The 18,794-nt window shown below is 44.8% G+C and overlaps 1 protein-coding gene across 3 annotated transcripts in view; it reads right to left on the reverse strand.

Moving 5' to 3' along the window:
- Positions 1–2,566: 2,566 nt before the first annotated feature.
- The window catches only part of LOC106604157 (mucin-5AC), a 51,674-nt gene continuing 35,446 nt past the window's right edge, over positions 2,567–18,794 (reverse strand). For all 3 annotated transcript variants that reach the window (XM_045717828.1, XM_045717826.1, XM_045717827.1), the window contains 2 exons: positions 14,487–16,789; positions 2,567–7,597 (listed from right to left, as the gene is read on the reverse strand). In XM_045717828.1, the coding sequence (XP_045573784.1) occupies positions 6,647–7,597; positions 14,487–16,421 (2,886 nt within the window). In that variant the 5' untranslated portion in view covers positions 16,422–16,789 and the 3' untranslated portion in view covers positions 2,567–6,646. The remainder of the gene's footprint in view (positions 7,598–14,486; positions 16,790–18,794) is intronic.

Genomic DNA, 18,794 nt, shown 5'->3' on the forward strand with positions numbered 1-18,794 from the left:
TTTTAGGCTGGGTTTCTGTACAGCACTTTGAGATATCAGCTGATGTAAGAAGGGCTTTATAAATACATTTGATTTGATGATTCAGTATCTTATAACAAATAGATATCAATCGATCAGTATCCCCAAGATGATGTGTAACTACTGTCTGTCTATGTCTCTCAAGCTGAACCTCGGCAAGACGGAGCTGCTCTTCCTCCCGGGGAAGGACTGCCCGTTCCATGATCTCACCATCACGGTTGACAACTCCCTTGTGTCCTCCTCCCAGAGTGCTAAGAACCTTGGCGTGATCCTGGACAACACCCTGTCGTTCTCCACTAACATCAAGGCGGTGACCCGATCCTGTAGGTTCATGCTCTACAACATTCGCAGAGTACGACCCTGCCTCACACAGGAAGCGGCGCAGGTCCTAATCCAGGCACTTGTCATCTCCCGTCTGGATTACTGCAACTCGCTGTTGGCTGGGCTCCCTGCCTGTGCCATTAAACCCCTACAACTCATCCAGAACGCCGCAGCCCGTCTGGTGTTCAACCTTCCCAAGTTCTCTCACGTCACCCCGCTCCTCCGCTCTCTCCACTGGCTTCCAGTTGAAGCTCGCATCCGCTACAAGACCATGGTGATTGCCTACGGAGCTGTGAAGGGAACGGCACCTCCATACCTTCAGGCTCTGATCAGGCCCTACACCCAAACAAGGGCACTGCGTTCATCCACCACTGGCCTGCTGGCCCCCCTACCTCTGAGGAAGCACAGTTCCCGCTCAGCCCAGTCAAAACTGTTCGCTGCTCTGGCACCCCAATGGTGGACCAAGCTCCCTCACGACGCCAGGACAGCGGAGTCAATCACCACCTTCCGGAGACACCTAAAACCCCACCTCTTTAAGGAATACCTAGGATAGGATAAAGTAATCCTTCTAACCCCCCCCCTTAAAAGATTTAGATGCACTATTGTAAAGTGGTTGTTCCACTGGATATCATAAGGTGAATGCACCATTTTGTAAGTCGCTAAATGACTTAAATGTAAAATGTAAATGTATGTTCTCAGGACAAAATTAATTATCAAAATAGATGTGAATAAAGCTAGTAGATATTTAACTCTTGAATCAATATAGTTGGTTGTCATGTTGTGAGATGGAGAGAAGTGCGTCCCAAATGACACTCCCTATTCCCTATATAGTGCACTACTTTTCACCAGATACCTATGGGTATTTAGGGAATAGGGAGTGTCATTTAAGATGCAGACAAGAGTATCTCTTACAGACACCAGGCGGATGGCTGGAGGGGCACAGAAAGCCCAGAGGTCTGCCTGACAGGCTTGTGTTTGCTTGTTAGCTGCTATCTGTATTGATTTTTTCTCTTGGTGGCTGCTGGTTTGCTGCATTAAATGATTCTGAGTTAGTATGTCGAAATATAATCCTTTCCCCCTGTCATGTACTATATAAAAACAAAAAAAACTATGAGCGAGGGTAAGAACCAAGGCAACCTGAGTAGCATAATGTATGATGACAAAACACCGTGAATTTAGGTATTCTATGATTAGCCTGTACAAAATGTACATAGTCTTCTTTCTGTTGTAATATCCTAGATTAGCCTCAACAACATCTACATAGGCCCTCTGCTAATGTGTTGTGGGCCACAGCTTCCACCTTACCTAGGCCCTTCTTACTGTTGTAATATTCCAGATTAGCCTCTACAACATTTACCTAGGCCCTTCTTACCGTTGTAATATCCCAGATTAGCCTCTACGACATTTACCTAGGCCCTTCTTACCGTTGTAATATCCCAGATTAGCCTCTACAACATTTACCTAGGCCCTTCTTACCGTTGTAATATCCCAGATTAGCCTCTACAACATTTACCTAGGCCCTTCTTACTGTTGTAATATCCCAGATTAGCCTCTACAACATTTACCTAGGCCCTTCTTACTGTTGTAATATCCCAGATTAGCCTCTACAACTTCTACAGTACATAGGCCCTTCTTACTGTTGTAATATCCCAGATTAGCCTCTACAACATTTACCTAGGCCCTTCTTACTGTTGTAATATCCCAGATTAGCCTCTACAACATTTACCTAGGCCCTTCTTACTGTTGTAATATCCCAGATTAGCCTCTACAACATTTACCTAGGCCCTTCTTACTGTTGTAATATCCCAGATTAGCCTCTACAACATTTACCTAGGCCCTTCTTACTGTTGTAATATCCCAGATTAGCCTCTACAACTTCTACAGTACATAGGCCCTTCTTACTGTTGTAATATCCCAGATTAGCCTCTACAACATTTACCTAGGCCCTTCTTACTGTTGTAATATCCCAGATTAGCCTCTACAACTTCTACAGTACATAGGCCCTTCTTACTGTTGTAATATCCCAGATTAGCCTCTACAACTTCTACAGTACATAGGCCCTTCTTACTGTTGTAATATCCCAGATTAGCCTCTACAACTTCTACAGTACATAGGCCCTTCTTACTGTTGTAATATCCCAGATTAGCCTCTACGAGGCCCTTCTTACCGTTGTAATGTAACTGAAGTGTATTGTGACCTTAAATGAAAAGAGACCACATACACCACATTGATATAATTAGTGTCATCACTTTTATTTTGTTTTGTGTTCAGCTATTTAAATAACCCAGAATTTAAGGAAGGGCACATGAGACATATTGTTGATACACACATGTTGTTGTTAGTCATATTATCAATAAAACTTGTCCATTTTTTTCAACCTCAATAAATCTTCCCCTCTTGTTTTTTTAATTTAATTAGGCAAGACAGTAAAAACAAATTCTTATTTACAATGACGGGCCTAGGAACAGTGGGTTATAACTGCCTTGTTCAAGGGGCAGAACGACAGATTTTTACCTTGTCAGCTCAGGGATTCGATCTAGCAACCTGTTACAGTTACTGACCTAACGCTCTAACCACTAGGCTACCTGCCGCCCCCAATGTATTGTTAAAATACATGAAGAACTAATTACAATCAACACTTGGGACTGGGACATTAGCCATCCTGTGTTGATGGGCAGGTTGGACTCACAGAGGAAGGGGGGGGGGGGGGGTTACTCGAGACTGATCCCTACAGTGGTAACATCTGAAATACCACCCTATCACTATAGTGTGTTGTTGATATACCGATGATTTCTACCATTCGGTAGCATTTGGAAGTTTTTTTTTTTCTTTCTCGCATTTCACTTTTTTCTTGTTGTGAATGTTCTGACAACAACACTCCGCTGTGAGACAAGGGGGAAGAAAAACAACCAGCTAAATGTGTTTACACATAGTGAATAGGATGCCATTTAAGACGCAGCCATGACAGTGAGGTTATTCCTGCTTACCCAAGGTGCCAAGTCACCATAATACCAGCTGTCCCCGGTCAGTCAAGAGATTTGTCAGGGTTGTATTCATTAGGGTACACTGTAGCAAAATGCTGTGCAAAAGGAAAACAAATCCTTATTGGACAAGCTCAGGTAGTACCTTCTTGTTTCTATCCTTTTTCTTCTGTTTTTGGTGTCTAATGAATACAGCCCACACGTGACTAGTCAGTAATCTGCTGATGCAGCGGTCACAATAGACTCCTATGTGTTTAAGGGAGAAGGATAGAACCATTCCTGTATTTCCTGTGGTCCTGTTCTGTTTGTGATCCGCTACAGGGCCGGAGGGAGAGATGTGGGATGAGGTCGGTGGCCTCGGTGACCCCCCCCCCGCCTGGAAATACAATGCCTCCAGAGGGTTGAAGTGCAACGGTTACATTAACTGATCATTGTTTTTTTACTGTATAACATATAAAAGCCTATTATAGTGTGTTCAGTGTGTGGCGGCGGTCTCTAACTGTTACTATGCAGATTATGGAGAAAGAGTGTGTTTTCTGTGTGAATGACACCTGTTTCAGCCAATCAAGGTTAGTCCGCAATACTGTGTGCCAATAGGAATATGGAAGTGCAAAATCAAGTGAAACTTGATCAAATACAAAAAAACTAAAGCAAACTGTGCATTTAGAGTATTGTATGCGCAATACAGGGCCTTGCTTCAGCAAGAGTTTGGTCATTTTAATAAAAACCTACTCCTATCGTCCGACCCCGACCTCGACCCCAACCTCGACCCCAACCTCGACCCCAACATCGACCCCAACATCGACCCCAACACCGACCCCAATCTCGACCCCAACCTCGACCCCAACATCGACCCCAACATCGACCCCAACCTCGACCCCAACCTCGACCCCAACACCGACCCCAACCTCGACCCCAACTTCGACCCCGACCTCGATCCCAACATCGACCCCAACCTCGATCCCGACATCGACCCCAACCTCGACCCCAACCTCGACCCCAACCTCGATCCCAACCTCGACCCCAACCTCGACCCCAACATCGACCCCGAACTCGACCCCGACCTCGACCTCGATCCCAACATCGACCCCGACCTCGATCCCGATCTCGATCCCGACCTCGACCCCGAGCTCGACCCCGATCTCGACCCCGACCTCAATCCCGACCTCGACATCGACCCCAACCTCGATCCCAACCTCGATCCCAACCTCGACCCCAACCTCGACCCCAACCTCGACCCCAACCTCGATCCCAACCTCGACCCCAACCTCGATCCCAACCTCGACCTCGACCCCAACCTAACCTCTGACTGCAGCCTACTCTCAACCAATGGAATGACTCATTTATTCCTCTTTCCTATTGGCTACCTTGATCGTCATCGTCGTGGTACACACAGATGTTTGTCTCTACAACATTAGTGACAACAACCCCCCTTTCGTTTCCTATATATCTCTCAGAATGTAGTATTTTCTACATGCTCTATTTGATGTCCCCAGCCATTGTTAGTTTGTTGTTTGTGCCCGGACAGTAGACATATCAGTATTAGAAACGGTAACATTGTGTCCCATTGGTTAACATATAAAACCATACATAAACTTTCTCCAAAAAGGTCAACCCTGCCTTTTGTCTGTCTCTGTCTCTCTTCTACCTCTCTACCTGCCAATCTCTACATTCATTTGAAACAAAGCAGTACATAAAACAACATACAGTAACTGTATATACAGTACATAGAGGGGATAGATGCATTATTGCACTGCGATAGGTAAAGAAGCTTTGTTTTCTTCCGCCCCCTGTTCATTAAAAAAAAAGGATATACTGTACTGTAGTGTAAATCTTGGACCATTTGTGATGTTATCAACACCACAATAACGCCAATGTTCCTTGATTCTTTGCATAGTAAGGTTATGGATAGGTAACTACATTGTAACCAGAGCCGTATTTATAAAATGTCAATGTAAATACATGGCTCTGACTGTACCCATTGTATCTCTACGTACTCATTCAGAGTGAAGAGTAATAGTCCGTTTTTCTGTTTTAGCTAATCTAATAACTATCACGTCAACTTTCAAAGGGATTTGTTTGATGAAAGCATAGTCCGGTAAGCTATATTATTATATTACAAAACTCCTATACCTACCTCCCTGTAGACACTACTACTACAGAACTAAAACTGACACATCGATACTCCAGATGCGTCCTAAATGGCGCTCTGTTTCCAAATGGCACCCTATTCCCTATTTTTAGTGCACTACTTTTGACCAGGGCCCATAAGGCTCGGGTGTAAAGTAGTGCACTGTAGAGAATAGGGTGCCATTTAAAATACAGTCTCTCTCTCTCTCTCTCTCCCCAGTTTGACCTGTGTCAGACCTGCAAACATCATGTCAACCTATGGTTTAACTGCATTTTTTTTTCTACTCCAATGTATACCCAGCAACATTAAAAATACAAAATAACTGCAAAAGCATATCTACGACACAACATTATCAATGTCTTACGTGGGGGAGGAAAAGTGTAACACTGTTTTGAAAACACTGCATCATTCCAGATATTCTCTTTGGTATTTTTCTTCTAGCCTGTATACTTTTTTCTTTGGTTACAAATTAGAATAAACAAAAAACTTTTTTTTTTAGAGTAAACATAAGTAAGCTACTGTAATAATTTGATTATTCAAGGAACTCTTGTCAAAGTCAAATGCAAGTAAGCTAGTTTTACATTTCAGCAATGCCTGATTACAACAACACATTTTGTTTTTCAATTACAAGGTCCATATCAAAAGTTGAAAACAAGTCGCTTTGGATTTAAGAATCCCTTCAATTTCCTTTTTTTTTTTTTTTTTGCAATAAATGTATAACGGGTTTTATAAGATTTAAGAATGAGAGGAAGAGACAACAGTGAATTGTCATCTTCAATCTCCTCTCGGTAATCCCGCTGTTGAGCTAGCTCTGAGCTTGATGGTCCTGGACTCATCTATAGCCAGCCAGAGAAATCAGTGGGTTTTAGTGGACTTTACAATCACCAGACAGGTTGCTTCTATGTCCCAGCTGCGTTGTAAGGGCATCAGGTTCTTTACTGTGTGGTCAACATTATTGTCCCTTATTCCAAAGCAACAAACACACAAGGTCAGTTCCTTTCAAAGTCATTTCCATATTTCCCCTGTTAGGCTAGCGCTGAGCTGGCCCTCCATCTAGATGCTCCTATAGGTCCAATGAAATTAAGAATTGCCCAAAACCCACCAGTCCCTTTATCAATGTCCTGTTTTTTTTCTTCTTTCTCCTATTTCACAAGCTCAATGGTCCTTTCTCCTGACCTTCTCTCCCCGGCTCCCCCTACAGGTCGGTGCCAAAACTGCCCCTCTTCACCCTCAGGCTGCCGCCCCAGCCCCGGGGACTGGTGTTGTGGGTACGCTGCAGTCCTGGAGACCTCAGCCCAGAGTCCTCCGACTCCACCGAAGCATCCGAGTCAGTGAGGGACCTGGTGTTGTAGAGCCTTACTGGGGACCGGATCACTCCTGTAGGGGTGGGAGGTGGGCTGGCGAAGGGGGGGGACTGGCACCCCATGGCCCTGGACTGGTAGGGGCTGAATGGGGGTTTGGAGCTGCTGCTACTGTGGTCATAGCCCTGGTGGTGCTGGTGGGTAGTGATGCCACCTAGTGGGGAGATTGGGAGATTGTGGCCGCTCAGAGCACCTGGGGACGGGCTGTTTTTACGTTTGGCCGCGTTGATGATGTTCTTGGCTAACAGGCGATGGTTTGCCTTGGAGTTGTTGGGGCTAGGGCTGACAATGGGAGACTGGCATCTGGAACCCCAGGGAGGGGACAGGGGTGAGGGGGAGAGAGGAGAGGTAATGGTGCCTTGGTGAGAGGGTCTGGAAGAGGAAGAGTTGGAGATGATGGTGGAGAAAGGCTTGGTTGTCTGGTTGATGTTAGGGGATTGACAGCGGGACCCCCAGGGAGATACAGGCGATATAGGTGAGGTGGTAGTGGATGGTTTAGGCCTGGATAAAGAGGCTGTGGAGAAGGGTTTGGTGGTCTGGTTGACCACCGCGGGGGACTGGCACCTCGTCTCCCAGGGTGGGGAAACAGGGGAGGTGGGTGTGGAGGTGCCCTGGTGGGGGGGCCTGGAAGAGGAGGAGGTGGTGATGGTGGTCTGGGGGGTAGGGAGCCGGACCCCACTGGGAGTGGGGTGTCCCTCTGGGCTGCTGAACCGACGGGTGAACTGGGGTGTCCTGGTGGGAGTGGGGGTGGTGTGGGTCGGAGTTGGAGGCGACTCCTTCCTCGTCTGTGGAGAGAGAGTAAAGAATAAAAAGACGTGAATGTACAGAGACATGAATATAAGACACCATGATACTGTTAAACTAGGGTAGAGAGACATGAATGTGAGGCACCGTGATACTGTTAAACTAGGGTAGAGAGACATGAATGTGAGGCACCGTGATACTGTTAAACTAGGGTAGAGAGACATGAATGTGAGGCACCGTGATACTGTTAAACTAGGGTAGAGAGACATGAATGTGAGGTAAGCTAAAGGCCTTCTATGCTCGCTTCGAGGCAAACAACACTGAAGCATCTATGAGAGCATCAGTTGTTACGGATGACTGTGTGACCACGCTCTCCGTAGCCGATGTGAGAAAGAGCTTTAAATAAGTCAACATTCACAAGGCCGCAGGGCCAGACGGACTACCACGACGTGTACTCAGAGCATGCAAGTGTCTTCACTGACATTTTCAACCTCTCCCTGTCTGAGTCGGTAATACCTACATGTTTCAAGCAGACCACCGTAGTCCCTGTGCCCAAGAACGCCAAAGTAACCTGTCTAAATGACTATCGCCCCCATAGCACTCACATCTGTAGCCATGAAATACTTTTAAAGGCTGATCATGGCTCACATCAACACCATCATCCCAGACACACTGGACCCACTCCAGTTTGCATACCGCCCCAACAGAACCACAGATGACGCAATCTCTATTGCATTCCACACTGCCCTTTCCCACTTGGACGGAATGAACACCTATGTGAGAATGCTGTTCATTGACTACAGCTCAGCATTCAGCACCATAGTACCCTCAAAGCTCATCACTAAGCTAAGGTCCCAGGGATTGAACACCTCCCTCTGCAACTGGATCCTGGACTTCCTGACGGGCCGCCCCCAAGTGGTGAGGGTAGGCAACAACACATCTGCCACGCTGATCCTCAACACGGGGGTCCCTCAGAGGTGCGTGATTTGTCCCCTCCTGTACTCCCTGTTCCCCCACGACAGTGCATGACTCCAACACCATCATTCAGTTTGCTGACAACACAACGGCAATGTTCCCTGAACATTATTTCGGCACTGAGCAAATTTCAGGTCTGCTGAGAGCGAACTTCAACGTTGTGAAAAGTCTGTGCGTACTTTTATTGTAAACACTGAAGTTGTACCCACTTTAAGTTACAGTTATAACAGTGGCCAAGTAGGCTACTGTGGCTATTTGGTCATAATGTAGGCCTATTAGAATGGTCTACCATATAAGGAATGGCACAGATCCATATATGGCAATGGTCTATTTGCATATAGGGATACTGCAGCTCTGATTGGTTATGCCGCACAGGTCTGTAGAGTATGGGCTGAGTCATTCCTGTCAATGCAATATAATCCAACTGCGGTGCAAAAAAAAAAAAAAAGTCTTGCATAGTTCATTTTGTTTCAGTATGTTGCATTGAAAGTGGCAATTCCCTCAGTAGAGGAAAACATTGATAGTGTTAACTAATGGGGTAAACTAGAAAGTTTATTTTTCTTAGAGGGAAAATTGCACAATGGTGATAAACGATGATGAGACTGCCTATAGGGAGGAGGTCAGAGACCTGGCAGTGTGGTGCCAGGACAACAACCTCTCCCTCAACGTCAGCAAGACAAAAGAGCTGATTGTGGACTACAGTAATCAGGGGGGCGTGCGCGACCCCATTCACATCCATTTGACTGCAGTGGAGCGGGTCGAGAGCTTCAAGTTCCTGTGTCCACGTCACTAAGGATATATCAACGTCGAAACACACCAACACAGTTGTGAAGAGGGCACGACAACGCCTCTTCTCCTTCAGGAGTCTGAAAAGATTTGGCATGGGGCCCTCAGATCCTCAAAAAAAAATTCTACAGCTGCACCATCGAGAACATCTTGACTGGCTGCATCACCGCTTGGTATGGCAACTGCTTGGCACACGACCGCAAGCCACAACAGAGGGTAGCGCGTACGGCCCAGTACATCACTGGGGCTGGGCTCCCTGCCATCCAGGACCTCTATACCAGGCGGTGTTCAGAGGATGGTCCAAAAAAACTGTAAGACTCCAGCCACCCAAGCCATACACTGTTCTCTCTGCTACTGTACGGCAAGCAGTACCAATGCACCAAGTCTGGAACCAACAGGACCCTGAACAGCTTCTACCCCCAAGCCATAAGACAGCTAAACAAGACTGCTAAATAGTTAATCAAATGGCTATCCGTCCCAGACTACCTGCATTGAACCATTTGCACCAACTCTCTTGCACTGACTCTATGCACACACACACCGGACTCTACCCACAGACTCACACATACTTACACCGACAATCCCAACACACACACACCACAACACACACACACACACACACACCACATGCGCCCACACACACATAACATGCACACACATGCGTACTGACACCACACACACACACACACACACACACACACACTTTCACACTCACCACACACGCTGCTGCTAGTCACTTTACCCTTACTCATATATACTTCCCTGTGGCTCAGTTGGTAGAGCATGGTGTTTGCAATGCCAGCATGGTGTGTGCAATGCCAGCATGGTGTGTGCAACGCCAGGGTTGTGGGTTCAATTCCCACGGGGGGCCAGTACAAAAGAAAATGTATGAAATGTATGCGTTCACTACTGTAAGTCGCTCTGGATAAGAGCGTCTGCTAAATGACTAAAACGTAAATGTATACAGTACATAGCTACCTCAATTACCTCGTACCCCTGCACGTTTCTCGGTACTGGTACTCCCTGTATATAGCCATGTTATTTTCTACTTCCTGTATATAGCCATGTTATTTTCTACTCCCTGTATATAGCCATGTTATTTTCTACTGTCTGTATATAGCCATGTTATGTATACTTCCTGTATATAGCCATGTTATTTTCTACTTCCTGTATATAGCCATGTTATTTTCTACTCCCTGTATATAGCCATGTTATTTTCTACATCCTGTATATAGCCATGTTATTTTCTACTCCCTGTATATAGCCATGTTATTTTCTACTGTCCGTATATAGCCATGTTATGTATACTTCCTGTATATAGCCATGTTATTTTCTACTTCCTGTATATAGCCATGTTATTTTCTACTTCCTGTATATAGCCATGTTATTTTCTACTCCCTGTATATAGCCATGTTATTTTCTACTGTCTGTATATAGCCATGTTATGTATACTTCCTGTATATAGCCATGTTATTTTCTACTTCCTGTATATAGCCATGTTATTTTCTTCTCCCTGAATACCTGTATATAGCCATGTTATTTTCTACTCCCTGTATATAGCCATGTTATTTTCTACTTCCTGTATATAGCCATGTTATTTTCTACTTCCTGTATATAGCCATGTTATTTTCTACTCCCTGTATATAGCCATGTTATTTTCTACTTCCTGTATATAGCCATGTTATTTTCTACTCCCTGTATATATCCCTGTAATTTTCTACTCCCTGTATATAGCCATGTTATTGTCTACTTCCTGTACGTAGCCATGTTATTTTCTACTTCCTGTATATAGGCATGATATTTCTATTCTCTGTATGTAGAGTAGGTAGCCTAGTGGTTAGAGCGTTGGGCCAGTAGCCTAAAGGTTGCTAGATCGAATCCTCCGAGCTGACAAGATAAAAAGTTGTCGTTCTGTCCCTGAACAAGTCAGTCAACCCAATGTTCCTAGGCCGTCATTGTAAATAAGAATTTGTTCTTAACTGACTTGCCTAGTTAAATAAAGGTTAAAAAATTAAATGTAGCCATGTTATTTCTACTCCCTGTATATAGCCATGTTATTTTCTACTCCCTGTATATAGCCATGTTATTTTCTACTTCCTGTATATAGCCATGTTATTTTCTACTTCCTGTATATAGCCATGTTATTTTCTACTTCCTGTATATAGCCATGTTATTTTCTACTTCCTGTATATAGCCATGTTATTTTCTACTCCCTGTATATAGCCATGTTATTTTCTACTTCCTGTATATAGCCATGTTATTTTCTACTTCCTGTATATAGCCATGTTATTTTCTACTTCCTGTATATAGCCATGTTATTTTCTACTTCCTGTATATAGCCATGTTATTTTCTACTTCCTGTATATAGCCATGTTATTTTTATTTGTTATTCACTGTCACTTTTCCTATTTTTATTTCATCTTATATTTAACTCTGCATTGTTGAGAAGGGCCCATCAGTAAGCATGTCACTGTTAGTCTGCATCTGTTGTCTACAAAGCATGTGACAAATCTGTACCTACTTAGGCCCTAAGGGTAACCTGTACCTTGAGCCCGGAGTGTTTTCATGCTAGACAAGAAAGGCCAATGGGTCATACCATTCTTTTGAAGGTAGGGGCCATGGGTCATACTATTTGTCTGAATGCTTTTAACCCTTGGGGGCTTTTAGAAAGCTAAGACCCTTCCTTCACAAAGAAACAGGTTGTGGAATGCAGTGTAATCACTCATATTGTACCGGGTGTTTCCGTTACCTTCAGAGAGAATCTTTTAAAACTGTTACTTTAAAAAAAAAAAAAAAAGGCTGATTGTTGGTTTTGCTTTGATGTATGTATCTAGTGTGTACTCTGCCGGCTCTTTGAGCTTTAAACTGGGTGTTTGTTAGCTTTTAGGAATATGCATTTGTGTCGTGTCTATTGACTGCTTTCAAAGGTTTTCCTGCAGAGATATACATTTGGTCAATGTACTATATGCTTCAGTAAACTATGGCAATAGAAAATGATTATGGTTATGATTATGGGTACTATAAAAGGTAGATGAGTGGAAGACATCAGGATAGATGAAACAGAAGACGGGTTAGGTAAAAAAGACAAAACAAAAGAAAGAAGGTTCCAAGGAAAACAGAAAGGATAAATGTTTAATCGGGAGAGAAGAAGAAACAGTCCAACAGAAAAAGAGAAGTTTCTAGATACAGAATTGGAAACACAGAAATCAGCTCATAAAAGAATAGAGAAGTCCTTGTTGTCAGTAGGCTGGTTTAGTGATCAACATTATACATCTGAAAATCTATTTTTATTCTATATTGTTGTTCTACGAATCAGAAATGAGTGCATCAGAGATAAGAGAAACGAGGAAGCTATAATTATTATTATTATTATTATTATTGTCCACTAGCTCCAAACACTTGTATGTTTTGAGGCTCCCCTATTTGGTTTAGTAATCAACATCGTAAATCTGAAAACACTCTTGAGTTATATTTTCATTCTATGTTGTTCTATGTATAAACACTTCACCTGAAATTATTGCTCAGTCAAGTCGTAAAACCATTTAAGATACATTACGTCAAATGGCATGCAGTGTGTAGTGTGTAAATGACTGACATCAACGGCCTCAGAGCCAGGGCTCACAGGACGCTAATAGTAGTATATCATTTGGTAGTTCTCGTCTAAGGGCAGAGAAACTGAGAATCAGAAGTCTAACCTGCGTCCCGAATGGCACCCCATTTCCTATACAGTGCACTACTTTTGACCAAGGCCCATACAGGGAATAGGGTGCCATTTCAAACAGCAGTCAGTCTATATTACAAACAGAGACATTAAAGGGAGTTCCCTGCCTGATACTTTCATGTCTGTAAGCTTGTATTAAATTACAAATCATAGATCATAAAATAGACGCCAGAGCATCTGTTAAAGGGCTTTGTGTATCTTGTTTTCTTTGTTGGTCTCTGCTATTCTCTTCCTCTCTCTCTCTCTCTGCTATTCTCTTCCTCTCTCTCTCTTCTCTCTCTCTCTGCTATTCTCTTCTCTCTCTCTGCTATTCTCTTCTTCTCTCTCTCTGCTATTCTCTTCTTCTCTCTCTCTTCTCTCTCTCTCTGCTATTCTCTTCCTCTCTCTCTCTTCTCTCTCTCTCTGCTATTCTCTTCTCTCTCTCTGCTATTCTCTTCTTCTCTCTCTCTGCTATTCTCTTCTTCTCTCTCTCTGCTATTCTCTTCTTCTCTCTCTCTGCTATTCTCTTCCTCTCTCTCTCTTCTCTCTCTCTCTGCTATTCTCTTCTCTCTCTCTGCTATTCTCTTCTTCTCTCTCTCTGCTATTCTCTTCTTCTCTCTCTCTGCTATTCTCTTCTTCTCTCTCTCTGCTATTCTCTTCCTCTCTCTTTTCTCTCTCTCTCTGCTATTCTCTTCTTCTCTCTCTCTGCTATTCTCTTCTTCTCTCTCTCTCTGCTATTCTCTTCCTCTCTCTCTCTTCTCTCTCTCTCTCTGCTATTCTCTTCCTCTCTCTCTCCTTTCTCTCTCTCTCTGCTATTCTCTTCTTCTCTCTCTCTGCTATTCTCTTCCTCTCTCTCAATTCAATCTCTCTCTCTCTCTCCCAGTCTCTTTCTTTCTCTTTCTCTTTGTTTCAAGTCTTTCTGGAGACTTGAAGGGGAAAAACACTGGAAAAAGTGTGAACCCGATTTATCGCCCCAAAGTTCTTTAGGAGCTGACAAAAGCACACTCAGTGGTTTTTATATATTGTACTATTTGGCAAATATTCCCCTGTTAACTGACATTAAATAATGTTCCTTTTTCTGGGATTTGATCTCTGGCTCCATAGCATACAGAGGGTGTTTGTCAGTTGCATAGCAGACTTGTTTTCTTTAACCACTAATGAAGCAGAAAAACCATGAAATCAAGATTCCACAAGGAACTCTAACAAAATGTGTGGCTTTAGGTGTAGAGAAACAATCTATGTTGAGCTTTGTACTGTGAAATAACATCAACAGTGACATCTAACCCTGTAGTATCTAGGTATCCAATAAATCGACTGTGTGTATCCGTTGTATCTGTGCATTATAGTAAAATAAGGCTCTTTCTGTCCGTCTATCTGTTGTACTTTGGTCGTGTTAACACAGTTCAGAGTAGAAACAGAGTAAAAGCGGAGGAAATCTATTGGTAGAAGAAGAAAGAAGGCCTCCACACCTGGGGTTCGATCCCTGCCCTCTTGGCAGAGAAGGTGGGTCTGGGTGCCTGGACGCTCGACCGAGGAGAGGCCACTCTCTCCGGAGAGAAGGCAGAGACAGGAGAGGTGATCCTGGTGTCCCTCAGCTGTGGAGTCCCCTCTTGTTGTGAAGGATAGTAATCCCCACCTCCAATTCCTCCTAATGGGGGCTGAAGTGAGGGGGACAGGGTAGGCCTGAACCGGGGCAGGCTGTTGTAGTTGTGTGATGGAGGGTTGGAGGAAGGCAGGGAGGCCTGCCTGGAGTAGGCCTCAGATGAGACCAGGGGTTTGGGTGGTTGAGGGGCCCCTCGGGGCAGAGCGCTCAGCAGGGTGCTGGTAGAGTCCTGGACTGGGTTGAAGATGAACAGGGAGGAGTTGAGCTGGTAGGGTTGGTGCCTGGAGAGGTCCATCTCTAGCTTGGTGCAGCCGTTCTCCAGGGGTGGTTCTGCGAGGACCGGGGCCGGGGTTGAAGCCTGCTGGCTGGGCCTCCTGTTCGCGGGCTGAGGGGTCTGGAGGGTCCGGGTCAGCCTGGCGCTGAGGTCAGTGTTGTTAGCGATAGCTTTGACCCGGCCAGGCATATTAGATGGATAGACCCAAGATGGCGGCAGAGACGCGGTGGGAGACGGAGACCTCATCTGACCACCTCCACCACCAGAGACATTCTGGTTCTCCACTACGTACTTCTCCATCCTGGACTGGCGCTTAGCGAAAAGCTCGGCCCCCTTCCCTGATGCGTTGGTCAGGGTCTGCTCTGGCTGGTGCTGCCCCCTGGGCTCCCTGGTCCTGGAGCTCTTGAGACAGGAGGACCACTCCGGCACGTTGGCAGCCTCCGCCTTCACCTCCTCCCTGGCTAGGAAGTTAGAGGCCTCGGCCCCCAGAGCCAGCAGCTCCTCCTCTGGGGCTGGGTCGGGAACGGAGTGGAGGCCGTGCTTCTTCCTATCATCGTTCCCCTGGACCAGAGAGAGGAGTTCAGGGTTGGGTGCCATGACAGACTTCTCCTTAAAGGTGAACATGGACTTCCTGGCCGTCGACGATCGTCTGATGGCCGCCGCCCCTTCCTCCAGGATGCCCGTTTTGATTAGCTGCTGCTGGTTCTGTTGACCAATAGGCTGAGGGGTGAAGGGGACAAAGGTGTTGGGTCTAGGGGAACCTGGAGGAGGGATGTTGTGGGTGACAGGAGGGTTGGGGGGTAGATACTGGGGAACTGAAGCAGCTGTAGAAGGAGGGTTGTACTGGGGGACGGGTGTAGACCTAGGGAACATGACGGTAGACATGGGTGGAGGACTGGAGAGAGACTGAGAGGGAGGAGGAGGATGGATGGGGAAGGCTGGGAGAGGAGGCATGGGGTATGAGGGAGGAGGGGGAGGAGGGGAGAAGGCTACGGGGCGAGTGGCAGTGAAAGGAGGGAGAGGGCGAGTGGAGTCTGAGGAAGCTGGGGGAAGAGTTGGGGTAGGATAGGAGGGGGCTGGAGGTATGTTGTTATCCATGACGGGACTCCTTGCCTCTGGGGACTTGGGCTGTACGGTGGGCGGGGAGAAGAATGGTCTGGCTGTCCGGTTGACAATGGTGGGGGCCTGTCTGGACAGGGACATAGAAATTCGGCCTCCATTCTGGATCTCTCCAGCAGAGCCCTGAGTGCTGTGGAAGCCATTACGGGTCTCAGGGGGAGCTGTGGAGTATGTGTATGATCCCCTATTCATCCCCACTTCCTCTCTGACTGAACCAGTGTTGTTGTCATTTACTGGTATAATCTCATCCTTCACTTCACCTTCAATATCCTCGTATATCTCCTCTCTTTCTCTCTCTCCACTCCTCTCTTCCTCCTCCCCTTGTCTCTCGTTCACCGGCTGGAAGTGTCTCTCCTGTGTCACAGTTTCCACTTCCTCGTAGATGTGCTCGTCACCTGGGTCCTTCATGATGTCACTTCCGGTGACCTCACTTCCAGAGGGTGGCGACCAAAGTGGTTGTTTTGTTCCAACGCTGTTCTTCCAGTTCAGTTGTACGTCTTTCTCTGTCCCCTCACTAGGTCCCCCTCTCTCTTCTTCCCATGTCAGGTTGTTGTTCCTGGTATTTCCGTCTCTCGCCTCTCGCTCCTCTTCCCTTGTTCTTTCCCCGCAGCTCTCTAGCGTGAAGGCGTTGACTCTCTGCTGGCGGCGGTTGAAGAGCTGGACTCCGCGGGAGTTGGAGCAGCCAGACGGGACGGTCAGCTGGGCAGCGATGATCTGTGACCTCACCCTTGCCTCCTTCAACTCCTTCTCTGATAGGCTGGCACTACGTGTCAGGTCTGGGCGGAAGGTGGGAGATAGAGGAAGGGAAAGTAAGAGAGAGGAGGGGGAGAGAGGGATACAAGAAGAGAGAGAGAAGGAGAGAGGAGTGATAGAGTGATAGAGGAGGGGGGAGAGAGAGAGATAAATCATTGTTATTTGATGACAGCAACAAAAGCTTGGACAAATTCATTGAACTCATAACCCCAGAACAGACTGGGGACGTTTGTTAGTTAGCTACCCTCTTTTACAGAAAACAAAAGAAACCATTTCAACACCTCCGTTGAAAGCATCCCCTCAACAATCAGCTTGTAAATGTTCAAACTATTGTGAACCAACAAGGACAAGGTCTTAACAAGTCTGAGGAGACAGTGACATAAATTCACTTATTCCACATTTAGTTGTGTTACAGCCTAAATTCATAATGGATTAAAAAAATGTCCCCCTCACCTATCTACACATAAAACCCCATAATGACAAAGTGAAAACATTTTTTTTTTTGTCTTTTTCAAATTGACTGAAAATGAAATACAAAAAATATCTAATTTACATAAGTATTAACACTGCTGAGTCAATGCATGTTAGAATATACCATTGTAAGTCTCTAAGAGTTTTGCACACCTGGATTGTACAATATTTGATCATTATTATTTTCTAAATTCTTCAATCTCTGTCAAGTTGGTAATTGATCATTGCTAGACAGCTATTTTCAAGTCGTGCTATAGATTTTCAAGTCGATTTAAGTCAAAACAGTAACTAGGCCACTCAGGAACATTCAATGTCATCTTGGTAAGCAACTCCAGTGTATATTTGGCCTTGTGTTTAAGGTTAATGTCCCGGTGAAAGGTGAATTTATCTCCCAGTGTCTGTTGGAAAGCCTCTAGGATTTTGCAGCTGCTTAGCTCTATTCCGTTTTTTTATCCTAAAATAACTCCCTAGTCCTTGCCAATGACAAGCGTACCCATAACATGATGCAGCCACCACCATGCTTGAAAATATGAAGAGTGGTAATAACTTCACCATGCACAAAGAGATATTTGTAAAGCTTTTTTTAAATCTACACAATAGGTGAGTTTCTTTGTGAGGCACTGTAAAACATCCATGGTTTTCGTGGTTCAATCTGTGTTTGAAATTCACTGCTCGACTGAGGGCCTTAACAGATAATTGTATGTGTGGGGGGTACAGAGATGAGGTAGTCATTCAAAAATGACGTTAAACACTATTATTGCACACAGTGAGTCCATGCAACTTTTATTATGTGACTTGTTAAGCACTTTTTTACTCCTGAACTCATTTAGGCTTGTCATAACAAAGGAGTTGAATACTGATTGATTCAAGAAATTTCAGCTTTTCATTTTTTTAAATAATTTGTAGAAATTACAAAAAACATAATTCCACTTTGACATTATGGGGTATTGTGTGTAGGCCAGTGACACAAAATCTCAATTTAATTAATTTTAAATTCAGACTTTAACACAACAACATGTGGGAAAAGTCAAGGGTTTTGAAAACATTCTGAAGGCAGTGTAGCTGTACTATTTAAAAAGCCACATAATTGTTTCGGCTACATATGGTTATCGTTACCTGGTGCTGTACTGTGTAATCCCTCCAACCAAATGTGGTGGGAGGGAGTTAGTTAGTTAAATAGATAGTTGGTTAGATAGATAGTTAGTCAGACAGACAGACAGACAGTTAGTTAGTTAGTTAGTTAGTTAGTTAGTTACTTAGTTACTTAGTTACTTAGTTAGTTAGTTAGTTAGTTCACGGACTGGTTTGGTGTTTCACTGTTCAGACTGGCACTGGTAAGACGTAGCTCAGACAAAGAATGTGGACAGTTAGAGAAAATGTTCAAATAAACACTTTCACAAAAGAGAACTTCCTGCTCCACAAAAGTTGGAACAAATACTAGAGGTCTTAGGTTAAACCTTTTAGTGCAGTGGGCTAAATCAGGGTCACACAGAGTGTTTCTGGGAATTTTTAAACAAATCTACTTTAAAACAAAAGTATACACCTCACACACACATG

The sequence above is a fragment of the Salmo salar genome, chromosome ssa05 (genome assembly GCF_905237065.1).
Source record: "Salmo salar chromosome ssa05, Ssal_v3.1, whole genome shotgun sequence".
Classification (NCBI taxonomy): Eukaryota; Metazoa; Chordata; class Actinopteri; order Salmoniformes; family Salmonidae; genus Salmo; species Salmo salar.